General features: G+C 43.6%; 1 protein-coding gene across 1 annotated transcript in view; it reads right to left on the bottom strand.

The window, feature by feature from the left end:
* FBN2 (fibrillin 2) overlaps positions 1-22,029 on the bottom strand; it is a 149,320-nt gene that overhangs the window by 79,379 nt on the left and 47,912 nt on the right. The window contains exons 8-15 of the mRNA XM_028749285.2: positions 18,495-18,620; positions 16,036-16,188; positions 14,211-14,444; positions 12,969-13,106; positions 7,260-7,379; positions 2,388-2,513; positions 1,071-1,193; positions 619-741 (exon numbers count right to left, since the gene is read on the bottom strand). Coding sequence (XP_028605118.2) covers positions 619-741; positions 1,071-1,193; positions 2,388-2,513; positions 7,260-7,379; positions 12,969-13,106; positions 14,211-14,444; positions 16,036-16,188; positions 18,495-18,620 — 1,143 coding nt within the window. The remainder of the gene's footprint in view (positions 1-618; positions 742-1,070; positions 1,194-2,387; positions 2,514-7,259; positions 7,380-12,968; positions 13,107-14,210; positions 14,445-16,035; positions 16,189-18,494; positions 18,621-22,029) is intronic.

Raw genomic sequence — 22,029 nt, 5'->3', positions numbered from 1 at the left:
CGGAACGGATCCCATTCGCATCCAGAGGCACCACTGTATTTAGAAGACTAAACGGACTATGAAACTACAATGTGCTGTTTCAAGTATGTGACAAAATAGGCTTTAGAACACATGGTGCAGTTCATCTTTGTAAACACAAGAAGCGGGAAAGTAGGCATTTCTGCAAAAGCTATTTTCATGGCAGAAGTGCTAGCACAAGTGGAAGTCATGTAACAGCATGCGAATGCACGCGCACACACACACACACACACACATACACACACACACACCAGGAGCAGCAGTGGTTGGCTCCGATACACAACCTGCACTGTGCCAAACTCCTGCTGCCTTGCCCCTCTCTTTTGGTAAGCAGAAAAGACACACAACATTCAGGAGACGAAAGAGCAATGCAGTCCCAGCCACAGGGCCCTAGTGGCCGCAATGCTGAATGGTATATGATATTCTAGTGTTGTGCAACACTTCTGCTAGCCCAAGCTACCCACTGGGTCCAGCTGTTGCACTACGTTAACGATGGGGACCTCACTAGCAGAATGACTGTTGTACTAGCAGCTGCCACAATTGGCTCTCACCCATATTTGTTTAAACTTTATCACATTAAACTGTAAAAGTGTCTCTTACCTACACAAACACGACCATCAACTCCCACAGCTAGGCCTGGCGGACAATCACAACGAAACGAGCCCTCGGTGTTAATGCAGTGACCATTCATGCAAATCCCTGGCTGATGGCACTCATCAATATCTGGAGGAAAATGTATGTTTTACTGATTAGTAAAGGAAACCACGATTTTCTTATAAAATTGTGTGATTGTGGCCTTCTAATGCCATTCACCAACTGCTTCCACTGAAGATTCATATGTGGATTAAATAAACAATCAATGAATAAGTTCAGGGCAAAATTTGATCAAAGGGCACAAACCTCAACACTGGCACAATTCAGTGGAAACTTTTCCTATGTCAGCACAACTGAAATAAGTAGGAGAGAAACAACCTAGTTCTCTCTCTCTCTCTCTGTTTGTGTGTGTGTGTGTGTATAGAGTCAAGATTGCCATAATATGGTGTCTTACATACCAGTACAGTAGCGCCCATTAGGAGCCAAGACAAAGCCCGGTTTGCAGATGCATTTGAAACTTCCATCCTCATTTATACACATGCCATTCAAACACATGTTGGTAGTTGTGCATTCATCATGATCTAGAAAAACGCATTAGTAGATATATTTAATGCTTGAAGAAACTACTCAAGATCTCTTTCAAGATTTGTCTCATTTAATGAGAATCTTTCTGCCCCCCAAAAATATGGGTGAAATCACACAAAATAAATGGCAGATCTTTCTTTTAATCATTTTGTGCCAAACTTGGCTATACCTTAAGTGAGTGGTCCAACTGGAAAGTGAAAACTTCAGTTCATCCACTTTAAACAAGTGGACATGAAAGGCATTCACAGTGCAAATCTTCTAAGCATTTTCTCAGGGTGCTAAAAATTATGGCCATTGCATTCTGTATTAATTGAAGCATCCCAACCACCATTCAAAGGCGGCCTCACATATAAAGCATGGCAGTGCTGCTTAAATCAGAACTTAAAATTGCAATCTGAACCTGGTTTCATATTCTGGTTTGCAAACAACATTTAAATTCAGTTCAAAAGTTCAGGCATCTTAGAAAACTGGTTTTAAATAGCCAAAATCTAAACACTGGTCAGACACATGGAAGGAGAAGAGGGGGAGAAACAAAGAGCAAAGTGCATGGCCCCATGATTCATTATTGGCCCAACAGTCTGCCTTGGTCTGAGGCACTTTGTAGGCTGCCTAAATTCAGCTCAGGATCCATCCAAGGCTGTTTTATTTTATCTCCATTCACCACTGATAAATAAAAAATGGCTGCAACTTTTGTTCCTTAAAAAAAAAGGATAAAAAATGCAGAAATAGCTGCCCCTGCAGGATAGGTAAAGCCTACAAAATTACAGGCAAATGAGGCTTGGGGCTTTTGTGCTGTGCACCTTAAAATTTGCTTTTTTTAAAAAAAAAAAAGAGGGGGAGGTGCAAATCCTTCTAAAGGCATGAATCCAGCCAAATTTCAGAAGGATAACTGCAATAGCTTTTTTCAACATTGACCAGAGTGTGACTACATGTCAACCTATTTTGTAATTAACTGGCAAAGGCTAAATAAATAATAAAGTTATGTTAAAATTGAATTTCTTATTATAAAAAAAAACCTGAAATGGTAGCTGAAATTTTAACAAGCCCACAGCATAGTCTCAGTATATAAATTGTTGATGTTTAACCTATGAATATACTTTATTCTGTGCCATATGGCAGGACAGCATGGAAATTTGCACGTTTTATCAGCGTTAAAAGTGAACAAAGAAACGAAACAAGTAATCTCATACCAACACAGTTTTTCCCATCAGTAGTTAGTTCAAACCCAGCATTGCAAATGCATTGGAAACTTCCATCAGTGTTCACACATCGGCCGTTTTTACAAAGCACGCCGTTCTGGATACATTCATCAAGATCTGAGGGGTGGGGGGACAGAGAATAATAACAATATAATTATCAACTAGTTTCAAGGAGAAAACAACAAACTGCTTCCAGACCACTGCGTCCAAACCTCAGGTTTACATACCCCTTACTCAATGAAAATCATATTTTTCAATTTTGCTATTGGGAAGCAAACATGAAGCAGTTTGTCAGTATGTTTGAATTCTGTTTACAGATCCAGACTTGACACCAGCACTGTCCCACTACTTAGTGTAATGGAACTCACATAGCTAAATTTAGCTAGATTGTGTCTTGTACATTTGAGATGTGAACCCGTATATACCATATTTTTTGCTCCGTAAGACTCACTTTTTCCCTCCTAAAAAGTAAAGGGAAATGTGTGTGCGTCTTATGGAGCGAATGCAGGCTGCGCAGCTATTCCAGAAGCCAGAACAGCAAGAGGGATTGCTGCTTTCACTGCGCAGAAATCCCTCTTGCTGTTCTAGCTTCTGAGATTCAAAATATTCTTTTCCTTGTTTTCCTCCTCCAAAAATTAGGTGCGTCTTGCGGTCTGGTGCGTCTTATAGAGTGAAAAATACGGTACCAGATATCAAGTATTTTATCTGTCCACAATCACTTGATTTTTCAAATGCAAGCAGATTTGATAAAATCTGCTCCTGTAATAACACTTCTTTTCTTTCTTTTTGTTAGCATCCGTCTGTCTCGAGAGACAATAGTGTGTGCCTCTGGGGGCAAAATGAACCACTGAACAATTACAGCGCCTGCTGTGGCTGCAGAGACTGGAGACTCATAACTGCTACTTCCCACATTGTTTTTGCTGTGTTGTTGTTGTTGTTTAGTCGTTTAGTCGTGTCCGACTCTTCGTGACCCCATGGACCAGAGCACGCCAGGCACCTCTGTCCTCCACTACTTCCCGCAGTTTGGTCAGACTCATGCTGGTAACCTCGAAAACACTATCCAACCATCTCATCCTCTGTCGCCCCCTTCTCCTTGTGCCCTCCATCTTTCCCAGCATCAGTGTCTTCTCCAGGGAGTCTTCTCTTCTCATGAGGTGGCCAAAGTATTGGAGCCTCAACTTCACGATCTGTCCTTCCAGTGAGCACTCAGGGCTGATTTCCTTCAGAATGGATGCGTTTGATCTTCTTGCAGTCCATGGGACTCTCAAGAGTCTTCTCCAGCACCATAATTCAAAAGCATCAATTCTTCGGCGATCAGCCTTCTTTATGGTCCAGCTCTCACTTCCATACATCACTACTGGGAAAACCATGGCTTTAACTATACGGACCTTTGTTGGCAAGGTGACGTCTCTACTTCTCAAGATGCTGTCTAGGCCTGTCATTGCCCTTCTCCCAAGAAGGAGGCGTCTTTTAATTTCGTGGCTGCTGTCACCATCTGCAGTGATCATGGAGCCCAAGAAAGTAAAATCTCTCACTGCCTCCATTTCTTCCCCTTCTATTTGCCAGGAGGTGATGGGGCCAGTGGCCATGATCTTCGTTTTTTTGATGTTGAACTCCAGACCATATTTTGCGCTCTCCTCTTTCACCCTCATTAAAAGGTTATTTAATTCCTCCTCACTTTCTGCCATCAAGGTTGTGTCATCTGCATATCTGAGGTTGTTGATATTTCTTCCGGCAATCTTAATTCCAGCTTGGGATTCATCCAGCCCAGCCTTTCGCATGATGTATTCTGCATATAAATTAAATAAGCAGGGAGACAAAATACAGCCTTGTCGTACTCCTTTCCCAATTTTGAACCAATCAGTTGTTCCATATCCAGTTCTAACTGTAGCTTCTTGTCCCACATAGAGATTTCTCAGGAGACAGATGAGGTGATCAGGCACTCCCATTTCTTTAAGAACTTGCCATAGTTTGCTGTGGTCGACACAGTCAAAGGCTTTTGCATAGTCAATGAAGCAGAAGTAGATGTCTTTCTGGAACTCTCTAGCTTTCTCCATAATCCAGCGCATGTTTGCAATTTGGTCTCTGGTTCCTCTGCCCCTTCGAAATCCAGCTTGCACTTCTGGCAGTTCTCGATCCACATACTGCTTAAGCCTTCCTTGTAGAATTTTAAGCATAACCTTGCTAGCGTGTGAAATGAGTGCAATTGTGCGGTAGTTGGAGCATTCTTTGGCACTACCCTTCTTTGGGACTGGGATGTAGACTGATCTTCTCCAATCTTCTGGCCACTGCTGAGTTTTCCAAATTTGCTGGCATATTGAGTGTAGCACCTTAACAGCATCATCTTTTAAAATTTTAAATAGTTCAGCTGGAATACCATCACTTCCACTGGCCTTGTTATTTGCAGTGCTTTCTAAGGCCCATTTGACTTCACTCTCCAGGATGTCTGGCTCAAGGTCAGCAACCATACTACCTGGGGTGTACGAGACATCCATATCTTTCTGGTATAATTCTTCTGTGTATTCTTGCCACCTCTTCTTGATGTCTTCTGCTTCTGTTAGGTCCTTACCACTTTTGTCCTTTATTATGGTAATCTTTGTACGAAATGTTCCTTTCATATCTCCAATTTTCTTGAACAGATCTCTGGTTCTTCCCATTCTGTTGTTTTCCTCTATTTGTTTGCATTGCTCGTTTAAGAAGGCCTTCTTGTCTCTCCTTGCTATTCTTTGGAAATCTGCATTCAATCTCCTGTATCTTTCACTATCTCCCTCGCATTTTGCTTGCCTTCTCTCCTCCGCTATTTGTAAGGCCTCGTTGGACAGCCACTTTGCTTTCTTGCTTTTCCTTTTCATTGGGATGGTTTTCGTTGCTGCCTCCTGTACAATGTTACGAGCCTCCATCCATAGTTCTTCAGGCACTCTGTCCACCAAATCTAAATCCTTAAACCTGTTCCTCACTTCCACTGTGTATTCATAAGGGATTTGGTTTAGATTGTATCTTACCGGCCCAGTGGTTTTTCCTACTTTCTTCAGTTTAAGCTTGAATTTTGCTATAAGAAGCTGATGATCTGAGCCACAGTCAGCTCCAGGTCTTGTTTTTGCTGACTGTATAGAGCTTCTCCATCTTTGGCTGCAGAGAATATAATCAATCTGATTTCGATGCTGCCCATCTGGTGATGTCCATGTGTAGAGTCGTCTCTTGTGTTGTTGGAAAAGCGTGTTTGTGATGACCAGCTTGTTCTCTTGACAGAACTCTATTAGCCTTTGTCCTGCTTCGTTTTGATCTCCAAGGCCAAACTTGCCAGTTGTTCCTTTTATCTCTTGCCTCCCTACTTTAGCATTCCAATCCCCTATAATGAGAACATCCTTCTTTGGTGTCACTTCTATAAGGTGTTGTAAGTCTTCATAGAATTGGTCAATTTCAGTTTCTTCAGCACCAGTAGTTGGTGCATAAATTTGGATTACTGTGATGTTAAAAGGTCTGCCTTGGATTCGTATCGAGATCATTCTATCATTTTTGAGATTGCATCCCAGTACAGCTTTCGCCACTCTTTTGTTGACTATGAGGGCCACTCCATTTCTTTTACGGGTTTCTTGCCCACAGTAGTAGATGTGATGGTCATCCAAACTGAATTCACCCATTCCCGTCCATTTTAGTTCACTGATGCCCAGGATGTCAATATTTATTCTTGCCATCTCATTTTTGACCACCTCCAACTTACCCAGGTTCATGGTTCTTACATTCCAGGTTCCTATGCAATATTTTTCTTTACAGCATTGGACTTTCCTTTCGCTTCCAGGCATATCCGCAACTGAGCGTCCTTTCGGCTTTGGCCCAGCCGCTTCATCAGCTCTGGATCTACTTGTACTTGCCCTCCGCTCTTCCCCAGTAGCATGTTGGACGCCTTCCGACCTGAGGGGCTCATCTTCCAGCGTCATAACTTTTATATGCCTGTTGTCTTTGTCCATGGAGTTTTCTTGGCAAGGATACTGGAGTGGCTTGCCGGTTCCTCCTCCAGGTGGATCACGTTTGGTCGAAACTCTCCACTATGACCTGTTCATCTTGTGTGCCCTGCTCGGCGTAGTTCATAGCTTCTCTGAGTTCTTCAACCCTTCGCCATGGCAAGGCAGTGATCCATGAAGGGGCTTTTGCTGTGTTAGTAGCACTGAACTCCGGGGCACAAGCCCCGACAGTGTGCATGGAGGTCCTGGGCTGCCGAAATGACAAGACCTCCCTGTCGGTTTCACTGATGTGGTCCAAAGGAAAGCACAGCAATACATTTGGCACCAGCTTGGCTGCAGCAGGCGCCAGAAGGAGGCGTACAGGGCACCATCCAACCATTTTACGGACTCCATTCAAGATTTGTGTAGGGTTTGTAAATACTACATACTTTCACCGTTTGCTGAAAAGGCGATTCAAAATCATATTGATAATCTAAGGGGGGCCCCAGATCAAACTCAGGTCAAATATAAAGGTAAAGGTAAAGGGACCCCTGACCATTAGGTCCAGTCATGGCCGACTCTGGCGATGCGGCACTCATCTCGCTTTATTGGCCAAGGGAGCCAGCGTACAGCTTCCGGGTCATGTGGCCAGGTCATCTGGCAAACCAGATCAGCGCATGGAAACGCCGTTTACCTTCCCGCCGGAGCGGTACCTATTTATCTACTTGCACTTTGACGTGCTTTCAAACTGCTAGGTTGCCAGGAGCAGGGACCGAGAAACAGGAGCTCACCCCATAGCAGGGATGCGAACCGCCGACCTTCTGATCGGCAAGTCCTAGGCTCTGTGGTTTAACCCACAGCGCCACCCACGTCCCCAGGTCAAATATAAGCATGAATAATTATGGAAGTATGGTGTTCTTACCAATGCAAGCCTGCTTTGTAGGTGTTCTCTGGAAACCTGTATGGCATTTGCAATAATAAGAGCCAGGTGTGTTCACACAGTCTCCATTAGTGCATGGATTTGATATGCACTCATCAACATCTGTTGATATCAGGAAAGAAGACAATCAGATTTCACGAGTTATACAAAAAAGCTCCTAACAAGTACAATCGCTGAACAGAGAAATAAATTTCACTTTCTTCAGCAGAAACTGATTCAACACACTAATCTAAAAAAATAAAAAAAAAAATGCTTGCACCATGATTCTCAGTATACAGTCATTACCTAATACAGCCCACTCAGTCTGTTTTCAAAAATATGCAGCATCTCATGCTTCTTAAATAAAAAAATAAAATCTAGGTAGAGAAAGAAAATAAAGCAATGAAGAAATATAAATATACACTTGTCACTAGATTACTAGGACTGAATCACAGAGTTATTGTTTCTCCATCATTAATTTGCCTTTCTGTGTTTTGGAGATGTGCCTGGCTGCTGATTTTAGGATAGGTTTCAACACACTTGGATCATGTGGAAAAACAAAGTATCAGGATCGACAAACATATAGCAGTCAAATGCACTCACAAGACATGGCTCTTCACATGGAGGAGGCTGCCAAATGTAGCTTAACTACAGAAAAGCAACCACGTGAACCTATTACTTACTGCATATAATGCAACCCCTTGTTTCTGTTTATGGGCATTTCCTTAAATCAACAACCATTCGTATTTATGATTTTGAATGGAGTGTTTTAGTTAACAGCCTGAGCATACACCTGGGAAGAGGTTTAGCAGCTGTTTATGGCACAGATTTTCATATGGCATAATAGTGAGCATGTTCAGTTAGCTTCCTTCCTTCCGTCTTTTTGCAGCGGCAATTAGATCGTGCACAATGTCTTCCCTAAAGTGGGAGAACTGTGTGCACATTGTAATGAGCAGTGATCAAATGAAGAAGAAGAGGAGGAGGAGGAGGAGTTTGGATTTGATATCCCGCTTTATCACTACCCGAAGGAGTCTCAAAGCGGCTAACATTCTCCTTTCTCTTCCTGCCCCACAACACTCTGTGAGGTGAGTGGGACTGAGAGACTTCAGAGAAGTGTGACTAGCCAAAGGTCACCCAGCTGCATGTGGAGGAGCGGGGAAGTGAACCCGGTTCCCCAGATTACAAGTTTACCGCTCTTAACCACTACACCACACTGGCTCACAGTGGTGAAGCCCCTGTCCCCATTTATGCAGATAAACCTTATTACAGAGGTAAAATGGACAACAGTTTAAGAAACCCATTTCCATTTCACCTACGTTGTAGGAGCTTCTGGGACTCTATGAAGCTGACAATACATTCTGAACCACTTGTGATTTTCATCTCTGTGGTGAAAAGGCAATAGTTTCTTGTCAGAGCATTCCCATTCTGCTCATTGTCTTTTTCCTTCAGCCTGTCCTTTCTTCCTGGGATCGCTTTCAAACTCTTGTTGCGTACAAAATATGATTCTTCCTATGGCCTTTATTTTTCTGGGTTAAGTCCTTAAGTTTTAGCACTGTTGTTCCTTTCTGGAAACTTTACAGTGAGCTCCTGTTAGTTTGGCTAAAGCACTGGTTTTCTGAGCCGGCTGTAATGAGCAAATGGTAGCCTGTCCTCCAGCAGGAGCGGAACTAGAGGCTGCAGAGGGAAGCTGTTCCCTTCAGCACAAGACTATCCCCCAACCCATCACCCACAGTTTCAGAGGAGGCAATTCTCAGGATACAGAAACAGATTCACATGTGTGTTCCCAAAGCAAGCATGGAAACAGGGCTTCTCTTTGCAGGTTTTGTACAAAACCTCTCCAAATTTGTCTACTACGTTGCACTTCCCAATTTACGTAGGGGTTATATTCCAAGGAACCTCAAGTTTATGTGAAAACATGTACCGTATTTTTCGCTCTATAACACGCACCTGACCATAACACGCACATCGTTTTTAGAGGAGGAAAACAAGGGGGAAAACATTCTGAATGAAACAGTGGATGTATCATTTTTGTGCTTCATGCTGTGGCCACAGACATGTGATCTGATGGTGAATTTGGAGTAGCTCAATGCAAAGATCCTGAGGATCCATGTAGATCCATGCTTTTTAACCATGTTTTTGCACCATTGCAGCCCCAGGCAACAGTGGGTGTGTGATTTTTGGGGGGCAGGCTGTAGCCATGGACATGCTATGTGCTCTGATGGTGAATTTGGGCTGACCCAATGCAAAAATCCTGAGAATCCCTGTGGATCCATGCTTTGTAACCACGTTTTTGCACCATTGCAGCCCCAGGCAACAGTGGGTGCGTGATTTTGGGGGGGAAGGCTGTAGCCATGGACATGCTATGTGATCTGATGGTGAATTTGGGGTGACCCAATGCAAAGATCCTGAGGATCCATGTGGATCCATGCTTTTAAACCACGTTTTTGCACCATTGCAGCCCCAGGCAACAGTGGGTGCGTGATTTTTGGGGGGCAGGCTGTAGCCATGGACATGCTATGTGCTCTGATGGTGAATTTGGGCTGACCCAATGCAAAGATCCTGAGGATCCATGTAGATCCATGCTTTTTAACCACGTTTTTGCACCATTGCAGCCCCAGGCAACAGTGGGTGTGTGATTTTTGGGGGGCAGGCTGTAGCCATGGACATGCTATGTGCTCTGATGGTGAATTTGGGGTGAACCAATGCAAAAATCCTGAGAATCCCTGTGGATCCATGCTTTGTAACCATGTTTTTGCACCATTGCAGCCCCAGGCAACAGTGGGTGTGTGATTTTTGGGGGGCAGGCTGTAGCCATGGACATGCTATGTGCTCTGATGGTGAATTTGGGCTGACCCAATGCAAAGATCCTGAGGACCATGTAGATCCATGCTTTTTAACCACGTTTTTGCACCATTGCAGCCCCAGGCAACAGTGGGTGCGTGATTTTGGGGGGGCAGGCTGTAGCCATGGACATGCTATGTGATCTGATGGTGAATTTGGGGTGACCCAATGCAAAGATCCTGAGGATCCATGTGGATCCATGCTTTTTAACCACATTTTAAGTGGGGAGGGAAGGAAAAACACAGAATGGACAAGGAGCACGAGAGGGGTGTGCAGAGAAGCAGCTGGCTAAGAATGCAGGAGAGGGGTATAACGGGAGGGAGGAAAGGAAGGCAAAAGTTTTCCCTCACCTACCCACCCAAGCCAGCCAGCTCTCTCTCTCTCTCTCTCTCTCCCTCCTGCATGTTTTCACGGAGAGGAATTAGAATGAAGGACGATCCTTTCCTTTCCTCTCTGCTTGCCTGGAGGGGAGGGGCTTTCCCTGCTCTTTGTTCCGTTTGAGCAAACACAGCAAGGTAACAGAGGTGGGTGGGCAGTAAGACCCTGAGGCAGAATGCAGGAAAGCAGCCGCTTCCTCTTTTCAGGTTTCCCTTCTCGGAGACGCGCGATTTGATTTTTGCCTGATTTTTTTTGCCATTTGGCTCCAGGGACCACACATTCGCTCCATAACACGCACAGACATTTCCCCTTCCTTTTTAGGAGAAAAAATCTGCGTGTTATAGAGGGAAAAATATGGTATATTTGAAACACCATTGAAAAATCATCGAAACAAACCATTTCCACCATCCTGCCCCTGCCTCACCCTGTTCTGCCCTCTTTTGTGGCATTTTCAGTTCTGGGTTCAGGGTGATGTGCATGTGCGCAGCGGCACACATATCGGACATGCCTAAAACAGTCGCTGTCTCTCTTTTCTCTCCCCCTGAAGACCTTGTGCAAGAGTTTGCACATCAAGCTGCTAATAAATTTTTACTCAGTGTAAATGAAATCACATATAAAGAGGATTCCAAGTTATTTGTCCACGCCAGTGAAAAGTACGATATAAACATCAGAAATCTAACCTGGCAGATTACGACAATATTCTATCTAATACTATAGACCAATTCCCCATTCCTCATGCAAAAACCCCAGCTTAATTTCACACCCCACTTACTTTTGAGCATGTAGTTGAGAAAACTGCAGCAGAGCCATAAACATGAAGCAATATGAAGAGAACAGGATATATTAAAATAATCAAATGTAGCAGCCATTCAGCACTGACTTTTATAATTTTCTGTCTGAATTGTACACAGTAACTTGGGGATTCCTCCTCCCCCACAAACTTCCCTGTAGAATCTGATTATTTTTCTAAGTAAAAACATTTTGCACTCATGCACAGCAAGCCAATCTGTCTCTGGATTATTTGTTTCCGCCTTCAGCAAGCATATAATGCCAATAGTTTCATCAGAACAAAGCCCAAAAATTAAAGCGCTATTGATATTATTTCAACTGGGCCACAGGTCCTCATGAATGTGTTGCCTGTTATATCCTGTCTGTTAGCTTCATATGAAAATAAAAGAACTTCTTAAAGGAATGGACTGTACTGAACTGTTAATATATTCATGGGTGGAAGATATTTATAAACAACAAACATAACACTCCTTCCGCCTTGGCATGGTTTCTTCGGAAAGAAAATGCTAAGTGTACAGAACGTATATTTTCTTTATGTCCTATGCAAATACATGTACTCTGTGTGATAAGCAAATCTTTTAAGCACAGCCAGCAGTTCGCTTTTTTCACTAAATTCATGTCTACAGGGAATATTTCTATTCAGATCAACTCGTTTAAATTTAGTAAACTCCCATATTACTGCCGGTGGTGGAAGGGAGTAAAGATAAATGTACAACGGCTTTTCAATAAGGAAACGCCTGACAAGAGTAAAACTCTTACTTTTTGTTGGAAACCTTTCTGAAGAAACAGAATCTCCTTGCAAATGCCCCCCACATGAGAACACATTGTCTACTTAGTGCTATTTTGGCTTTTCTCTCATCTGCTCACTGTACCTCTCAAAGTACCCTATTATTGCTCAAATGGTTTTCCTTTGAACATTTTCCAGCTCTCTAAATGTCCCAGCTGCTCTCTTTAATGCCCTAGCTCTTGTGGGAGTTCATTACAAAGCACTTAGTAGTTTATTTTGTTTCACTGGGCAGTCCAGTTACTTGAAAACTAATATCCCAGTGAATAGCCTTACAGATTAATACATACATTGTTAGAACTGTGGAGGTGCTTGCTAAACTGCTAGAACACACTAAGTAGCATCTTTAAACTGTTGCTTCCAAGTATGTTCTAATAATTCAGGAAGTACTGCCATATGATACAGCATCCCTAATATTAGATTGCTAAACTTCCAGAAAAGTGTTCTCTTATTAGTAGCTCGTTTGATCATCTAGACATTACACAGAGTTCCTTGTTACTTCCCTCAATAGTTTCTCTCAACCAAGAGCGGCCTTGGTAGGCTGCCAATCTGACCAGAGGAAGGGCTAGAGAGCAGAGACTGCTTAAACTATTGGCCATTTTTTGTGTGTGCAGTCCAACCATGCAAGATGCTCGATACATTTTGTAGAAAGTAAAAGAAAACTAGTAAGCATTTGCATCAGTGTACATAAGTGTTTATAAGTTTTATATCAATATGGTAAAAATAAGTGACAATATAATTCTTCATAGATATCACATTAATCTACATTTCATTGCGATAAAGTCTCAAGAGCACATTGGGGGCCTTTTAATATTTCAGCATCTTTATAGAAGATATATTTCAGTATCTCTGTAGAAGAGGTATTTTAAAGATGTTTACGGATCGGATGAAAAGCAGGTGAAATCGGAAGTTGCACTCACCAATACAGTCTCCATTTGCATCTTGCTTATACCCCATATTGCATTCGCATCGATAACTGGAAATTGTTGGGATGCAGCGTCCATTTAAACAAAGATTTGGATGGTGCTTACAAATATCTATTGTTTGATTGAGTATTGCTAAGGGGAGGAAAAACAGATCCAAGTTCTATTACAACATTAAAGTTTGGTCCAGATGATCAAATGACTTTATTTTCCATAGTATATTTATTTTAACTTGCAATCAGCAGTATTGACAGTGGTAGGGGATAATAATAATAATAATTTATTATTTATACCCCGCCCATCTGGCTGGGCTTCCCCAGCCACTCTGGGCGGCTTCCCAAAAAATATTAAAATACTATAATACATCAAATATTAAAAACTTCCCGAAACAGGGCTGCCTTCAGATGTCTTCTGAAAGTCTGGTAGTTGTTATTCTCTTTGACATCTGGTGGGAGGGCGTTCCACAGGGAAGGCGCCACTACGGAGAAGGCCCTCTGCCTGGTTCCCTGTAACTTGGCTTCTCGCAGTGAGGGAACCACCAGAAGGCCCTCGGTGCTGGACCTCAGTGTCCGGGTAGAACGATGGGGGTGGAGACGCTCCTTCAGATATACTGGACCAAGGCTGTTTAGGGCTTTAAAGGTCAGCACCAACACTTTGAATTGTGCTCGGAAACGTACTGGGAGCCAATGTAGGTCTTTCAAGACCGGTGTTATGTGGTCTCTGCGGCCGCTCCCAGTCACCAGTCTAGCTGCCGCGTTCTGGATTAGTTGTAGTTTCCAGGTCACCTTCAAAGGTAGCCCCACACAGAGCGCATTGCAGTAGTCCAAGCGGGAGATAACTAGAGCATGCACCACTCTGGCAAGGCAGTCTGCAGGCAGGTAGGGTCTCAGCCTGCGTACCAGATGAAGCTGGTAAACAGCTGCCCTGGACACAGATTTGACCTGTGCCTCCATGGACAGCTGTGAGTCCAAAATGACTCCCAGGCTGCGCACCTGGTCCTTCAGGGGCACAGTTACCCCATTCAGAACCAGGGAATCCTCCACACCTGCCTGCCTCCTGTCCCCCAAAAACAGTACTTCTGTCTTGTCAGGATTCAACCTCAATCTGTTAGCCGCCATCCAACCTCCAACCGCCTCCAGGCACTCAACTACTATATATATATATACACACACACACACACACACACACACACACAAAATTATCCACTGCATGGAAAAACAGTCAAATATGGCAACTTACTCAGCCCTGTAATGATGGGGCCATTTCCTGTGGGACCTTGGCCACCAGTCCCTACTCCAGCCCCACCCACACCTGGGGAAAAACCATTTCCTCCAGGAAGGGGGATGAATCCTGTTCCTCCTGGTCCATAGCCATTTCCATTTCCTCCAGGAAAGAACCCATTTCCTCCTGTACCACCAGGTCTGGAACCCCCGACGACAGGAATGCCATCTATGCACAGCCTGCGATATTCATCTACGAAAATGAAAAACAACACAGAAGCATTAATATCTCATCTTTTCACAAGGAGGTAGGAACATACACCAGTTCATCTATTTTGGAAAATAATATAATCACTTAAAAACATACCACAGTGGTACCTCGGGTTAAGTACTTAATTCGTTCCGGAGGTCCGTTCTTAACCTGAAACTGTTCTTAACCTGAGGTTCCACTTTAGCTAATGGGGCCTCCTGCTGCTGCTGCGCCACCGGAGCACGATTTCTGTTCTCATCCTGAAGTAAAGTTCTTAACCTAAAGCACTATTTCTAGGTTAGCGGAGTCTTTAACCTGAAGTGTATGTAACCTGATACGTATGTAACCTGAAGCGTATGTAACCCAAGGTACCACTGTATTACTTATTAGAGATTTTGCCACCTCAATTAGCTTTGGGCACAGCTAATTTTTGAAGGTTACTTCACGAGTTATCATGACAGAATTTATTCTCAACTATTCAGCAGCTCAGAAATAGAGGATATTCTTTTTTTCTACCTTCTTTTAAGTCCCCCAGGGCTGACAGAAAGAAAAATATACGTCTCGCACCGAGACGAAATTTGCTTCCGGAAAGGGCGCAACTTATCAAGATAAACCATAATTTCTGTACAGTTTTAGATTATACCGTTTGTATTGATGTAAATGTTCACAGCCATCTCCAAATGTGTGCTCATGTGAGTAAATATGGAATTGGCTGCGATCACTAACCATTGTCTCCTAGTTCAGTCACATTAATTTGCTAAGCAAGCACTGGAGACAGCTGGGAACACTCATTTAGAATAATACACAAAACCTCAGCCGACTCCAAGAGAATAAATCTCTCCAAGTTATTTTATTGTTTGGAATAGGCAGAATATTATTTACATTATGGTTGTTTAGAAAACATTTAGGGATTCTAATGGGAATAAAGTAAGGATGAGGATATGAGTGATATGGAGCCAGAGCACTATGGAATGCAGGTGGTATGTGTTGGGATTAGCAAGACCCCAAAAAGTTCAAAGGGAACTCTGATTTGAGGGAGGTAAAAGCAGGTCACAAAGACATAAGGCATTTGGACCAGGAGAGACTTCAATACAGCAAGGCAGATAATAAATGTAAACATAGAAAGCTAGCATTTTCTTATGTTAAAAAGGCAGGTCTTTTAAGCAAATGCATTTTCCTGGAGGATTTTGGTTTTATTTCAGACGTTTTCTGCAAATTTGAATGTTTCTGTATTCAAACCTCTTCCTCTCAGGTTATTTGGAGAAATAAAACAAAATATGGGTGCCTTGTATCCTTCCAGTTCAATTTAATATAACAGTACAAATATGCAGTACAAGGAGTCGTTATTTCTCTATATCGAAATGAGCTATGATTGCTTTAAATAATCACGGCTTTAAAGAAGTATTTTCAATAGTAATAGAAAGAGGCTGTCCCTTAACAGTAACTGATCAGAGAGAAGTGCAGGCTGGGAACTTCATGTACTTTTGAAACAAAATGCAATTATTATTATTTTCATATCTAAGCTTGATTTTCAAAATTGGTGCAATATTATTCCAGTGATCCTAACTAAAACTGGGCATATAAAAGCACTCACCAGAACCTCTAACAGGACACATTTCCGGTACGGATCCAAGTGCCCAACAACGTCCAGATTCACAGCAGCATTGCATTTTGGTAAATCTGCCAGGAAGTTCTTGTGCACAGCGACCATTCACCAGACTGGAGAAACATGTACCTGCTCTTTGATCTGGATATGGATAATGAGAAAAATTACTAACGAACTGTTTATATAAAGCATTTTAAAACATTTTCTTTAAAACATATAATGCAATGCAGTTTATGGTTGTCACTTCTGTGCAGAGAGCCCATCTACAACTGGCTGCTACAGTTGACAAATGACAACCATAAAGCCTAAAAGGCCATAAAACTCCTGCATTCATTCTGTAAGGCAGAGATAAACTGGAAGGTAACATTCCTTGCTGTTAGCAGACCTTGCAGCTTTGGTACCTTTTGGAATAACCACTTACAGTTTCTGGAGTTCAAAGGCTATATTCATGTAGGAAATATTTACAGGATGAATGGAGATGAAAGAGAAAATAACAGACATCTTGTCTGAACAAGTTGGGAGAAAACAATAAACCAAAATAACCTCTAAAAGGCAGAGTCGAGTTAGACAGAGGGGCTACAATTGCGGGCTAGATTGTTAAACAAACAATGCCCTCTGGTGGTTTAAAGTAACACATGCATTAACTAGAAACTCAAGAGAAAGAAATGTACAGTGGTGCCTCGCAAGACGAAATTAATTCGTTCCGCAAGTTTTTTCTTCTTGCGAGTTTTTCGTCTTGCGAAGCACGGTTTCCCATAGGAATGCATTGAAAATCAATTAATGCGTTCCTAGGGAAACCGCTTGCCAGGCTGGCGGTGCGGAGAAGGGCTTTTCTCCCCACCGCAAGCCTTCACGACAGGTATGGGAACAGAGGGGAAGGCGCGCAGCGCTTTCCCTCTGTTCCCGGGGCTTGCGTGGGAGGAGGGTTTTTCCTCCCCACCACCAACATTCAGAACAGCATTCTGAATGTTGGCGGTGGGAAGGAAAACCCTCCTCCCACCCCAAGTCTTCAGGAAAGCCATCCGATGCCGGGCGGCGGGAGAACGCGTTCCCGCCCCCCCGCCCGGCATCGGAGCTTCGTTCCGATGGAGGGCGGCGGGAGAAGGCGTCCCCGCCCCCCCCCGGCATCGGAGCTTCGTTCCGATGGCGGGCGGCGGGAGAAGGCGTCCCCGCCCCCCCGGCATCGGAGCTTCGTTCCGATGGCGGGCGGCGGGAGAAGGTGTCCCCACCCCCCCGCCCGGCATCGGAGCTTCGTTCCGATGGCGGGCGGCGGGAGAAGGCGTCCCCGCCCCCCCCGCCCGGCATCGGAGCTTCGTTCCGATGGCGGGCGGCGGGAGAAGGCGTCCCCGCCCCCCCGCTCGGCATCGGAGCTTCGTTCCGATGGCGGGCGGCGGGAGACGGCGTCCCTGCCCCCCCCCCGCCCGGCATCGGAGCTTCGTTCCGATAGCGGGCGGCGGGAGAAGGCGTCCCCGCCCCCCCGCCCGGCATCGGAGCTTCGTTCCAATGGCGGGCGGCGGGAGGAGGTCCGAGGACAGTGGGGAAGACGTGCTGCGCTTCCCCGCTGTCCCGGAGATTTCCCTATGGGCTTTCGTCTTGCGAAGCAACCCCATAGGGAAATTCGTTTTGTGAAGCGCCTCCAAAACGGAAAACCCTTTCGTCTAGCGGGTTTTCCGTCTTGCGAGGCGTTCGTCTTGCGAGGTACCACTGTATTTGCTTTTCTCCCCAACTGGCTACCACATGTCAGAAGCTTTTAGGCTTTGCCTGTTGACGTACAAGCACAGAAATAAATCCATCTTCTTGACCACTTTTCCTCATGGGGCATGAGAGGGTACTTAGGCCAAATGAAATAGCAATCTTTTCTGTTGATGTATTCTAGCTTCATAGGAGTATCTTTCAAAGACTGACTTTGTGGTTATAGACACCAATCCAAGACAAACTTTACAATATTAAAGAAAAATCAGATTAATCTTAATCAGTAATCAATTTGAGTTTCCCCTTCAAGTTCAGCAGAGGCTAGATTAAGTAAATAATATAATTTTAGTTTCCTCGTTTCTTGTTTTCCAAACATCACAAATAAAGTTGAAGTACATATAGTTTGGAAATGACACGATCTTAAACCATGGAAGTAGACTATAATCAAACTGTATAAAATTATTGTTGTTATTGTTGTATTTCTTATCTACCCTTCACCAGAAGGTCCCAGAATCTTTTTTGCAAACACACCTCCATTTATTTATTTTAATGGTCAGTGCATGCAAGGATCACAGCTCCTTCCTCTACAAATAGGGAGATTGTGGGATGTGACCAGTGTTGTATGATGGCCGAAGACGAGAAAGTTAAGTTCATAGACTAGAAACTTTAATGAACTGTCCAAGGAACAATAGGTTAGAACTGGCCAGCAGTGAGCTTCGAGACAGTCCAAAGGGTCCATAAAATAATATACCTACCAATGCAATGAGAGCCATCTGTCGATGTCACAAAACCACGTGGACAGAGGCAAAAATAACTTCCCACAGTGTTGGAACATTCACCAGCATCACATATTCCTGGAATGAGGCTGCACTCATTAATATCTGGAGACAGAAGCAGATGAAGAACACTTAAAAAATCTTTTTTCTTCCTTAGGAATCCCTGGATGAGACTGATTGCTATATGCAGCAGTTCCTGGATGAGATTGATTAGCTAGATCTGCTACAATCTGTGTTCAGTCCTGATTTCGGAACTAAATCAGCCTTGATTGCTCTGACCTTATCATGAGAGATGGGGAGCACAACCCTGTTACTTCTGCTTGATCTCTCAGCAGCTTTTGATACCAACAGACCATGGTATCCTCTTTGACTCACTTAGTGGGAAGGGTATCAGAGGCACAGTATTATGGTGCTTCCACTCTAATATTTAGGGTTGCATTCAGAGAGTAGCACTGCTTGAATACTCCTCAGCCCCCTGGCATTTGTGGCACAACTTAGGTTCAGGTACCCCAGGTTCCTAAACATTTATATCCCAGCTCATTTCCTGAATTAACCTGCAGGAACCTTGTTAGTTGCCCCTGCTCCTCACCTGACGGCAACAAGAACCCAAGCCTTTAGCATCACCAAGCCTTTAGTGTGGAATGCTCTGCCAACAGATGCAATAGGTGCTGTCTCTTTTAATATTTAAATGACCTCTGGAAACTTATCTATGACATCACACTTATGCAGGCAATTAAGAAAATATCTACCTGTAAAAGCTGATCTCTGGTTTTAAATTTGTATGTGCTTTTTATTGCATAAACATGTTTGCTGTAAAACCACTCTTGATATGTATTATGAATACAAATATTTGTACTGTGCTCTAACTACACCATCTGATGTGTTTAGCATATGGTCTGTACTAGTAAATATTGGACTTCTTTAAGTTCCCTGTGCCAATGTATCACACCTGCCACATTTGAATATATAATGTTACCGAGAATGCTCAAACGCAATACAGCATGCTCAGTAATGACAACTGGAGTCAAATTTCCCTACACAACAGAAAACACATACAATTTGATTCTACTCGCCATTACCTGCAGAGGATCATACACGGTGTAATGTGTGTCAGGAAAAAGTACAATCATGTTTATAGCTTTATTTTAAAAAACAACAACAACCAACCACTTCTGTCTTACAACTTCTCCAGAGCTGGAATGAATACAGCATGCCCAGTTTATCCCATTGTAGCCACTACCCTGACCACATTCTCAAATAAACCAAAACAAAGGCAGGAATTAAGTGATCTCATTACAAAGTGAAATGTAGGTGCTTACTATATGACAGCCAAAAAAAAAGGAAAGCAGAACGTTTATATTTAAGTCTGCTTGTTCTAATAAGCATGTGCCCCAAGAATGAATTACTCCAAAGTGACCACAAGAGGGTATAAAATGTATCCCTTTATTTCCACCAGGATCAGACAAATGTCTGCTAATATACCCTAGGCTAGAAATGAAAACAGTACATTCACTTTCACTGCAATTCAGATCTCTACATCAAGGTCCCGTCCCCCCCTATGTTACAGTCACCAAGCAGATCCCTGTATAAGCGAATGTAGTGAGAAGAAAAGGTCGTTTGTGTAGTAGAATTTGTGAGCTTCTCATGGAAAGTGGAGAGCGGGAATTATTTCTGGACCTTAAATTAATTCCCGAGAGCATCTCATACACATAATCTTCCTGACAAGAGTATGTTTCACAGCAGGATCATTCCATGTTGCATTGTGTTGCATTGTATCATTCTAATGCCAGACACACGTAATATAGTTCGTAAGTTATAACCTTATAGTAAAGGTAAAGGGACCCCTGACCATTAGGTCCAGTTGTGGCCAACTCTGGGGTTGCGGCGCTCATCTCGCTTTATTGGCCAAGGGAGCCGGCGTACAGCTTCCGGGTTATGTGGCCAGCATGACTAAGCCGCTTCTGGCAAACCAGAGCAGCGCATGGAAACTCCGTTTACCTTCCCGCCGGAGCGGTACCTATTTATCTACTTGCACTTTGAGGTGCTTTTGAACTGCCTAGGGGTGACTAAACCATTTCAGAACAAATGTTTTGCTTTTGTTCCGAAGTAGGGGGAATTGCTCATCCTTGCTTTTATTCTGCGTACGCCTCCCAGGTCCATGACTCTTAGATTTTCACTCTACACATAATTGCACAAAGCAAATCATTGCCTACAAGGTGTTATGTGCTACACCACCCCTCAGAAAACTGGACTTTTAAGAGTTTTCTCATGGAACCTCATTGTTCAGTCTTAATGAGTCCTGTCCTCAACTAGATTGTGTAAACCAGGCATGGCCAAACTTGGCCCTCCAGCTGTTTTGGGACTACAACTCCTATCATCCCTAGCTAACAGGACCAGCGGTCAGGGATGATGGGAACTGTGGTCCCAAAACAGCTGGAGGGACATATTTGGCCATGCCTGGTGTAAACTTATTCAGTCTTCCTAAGTCTATAAGAGACTACGTCAGGATCATTCCCACTCTAGGTAGTTTCTCCTTCACTGTCTCTTCTATTGTGTTCCATTGCCTCCTCTCTCTGCTTGTCCCGTCCCACCTTTGGTCACAGTCAAGAACCTAAAAGGGGCACAAAGCCTTCTTTACATGCTTTTAAGTAGTTTTTCATATCTTGCGCCATTTCTCTGATGAAAATAGGGACGTCCTATTCCGTAATGATAATTTTACTATTTATACCCCACACATCTTACTGGGTTGCCCCATCCACTCTGGGCAGCTCCCACCATATATAAAAACATAATAAAACATTAAACATTTAAACAAACACCTCCCGATACAGGACTGCCTTCAGACGGCTCAGGGGCCAGATAACTCCATATCCTCCAACATTTCTTCAGGAACATCCTTCCATACCTTCCAACATTTCTCCAATGAAAATAGGGAGATCCTATGGAAAAGTGGGATATTCCGGGATCAAATAAGAAACCGCGATAGCTTCTCTAAACCATGGACATCCCTGGAAAATAGGGGCACTTGGAGGGTCTGATTTTTCTATTTTTAACTTGACTGGGAAGGTTCAAGGAGGACCCCAGATTTTTTATTTAGGTATCTACAGGCTCAAAGGAATCTACAGGTGCATCTAGGGGTTGGCAAAACCAGCCCCTCTCCCCGGAGGGGGGCACCAAAATCACCTATCAGACTATGCAGCATATGGCATATGGCCTGTTATTGTGTTGCCGCCTTCTAGAACTCTTGTGGAGGAGGTACACACAAAGAAGGGCTTCAGATTGTGATTGCAGGGTCTAGGTCAGTTCTTATGGGGATATGCGGTCCCCATTGGTTCTATTGTGTATGCCTCACACAGTACTAAAGTGCGCAAAGCATTAGAATAGTACAGTGGTACCTCAGGTTACATACGCTTCAGGTTACAGACTCCGCTAACCTAGAAATAGTGCTTTAGGTTAAGAACTTTACTTCAGGATGAGAACAGAATTTGTGCTCCGGTGGTGCAGCGGCCCCATT

The sequence above is a fragment of the Podarcis muralis genome, chromosome 11 (assembly GCF_964188315.1).
Source record: "Podarcis muralis chromosome 11, rPodMur119.hap1.1, whole genome shotgun sequence".
NCBI lineage: Eukaryota > Metazoa > Chordata > Lepidosauria > Squamata > Lacertidae > Podarcis > Podarcis muralis.
The sequence above is the reverse complement of the archived record's forward strand: the minus strand, read 5'-3'. Positions and strand labels throughout refer to the sequence as shown.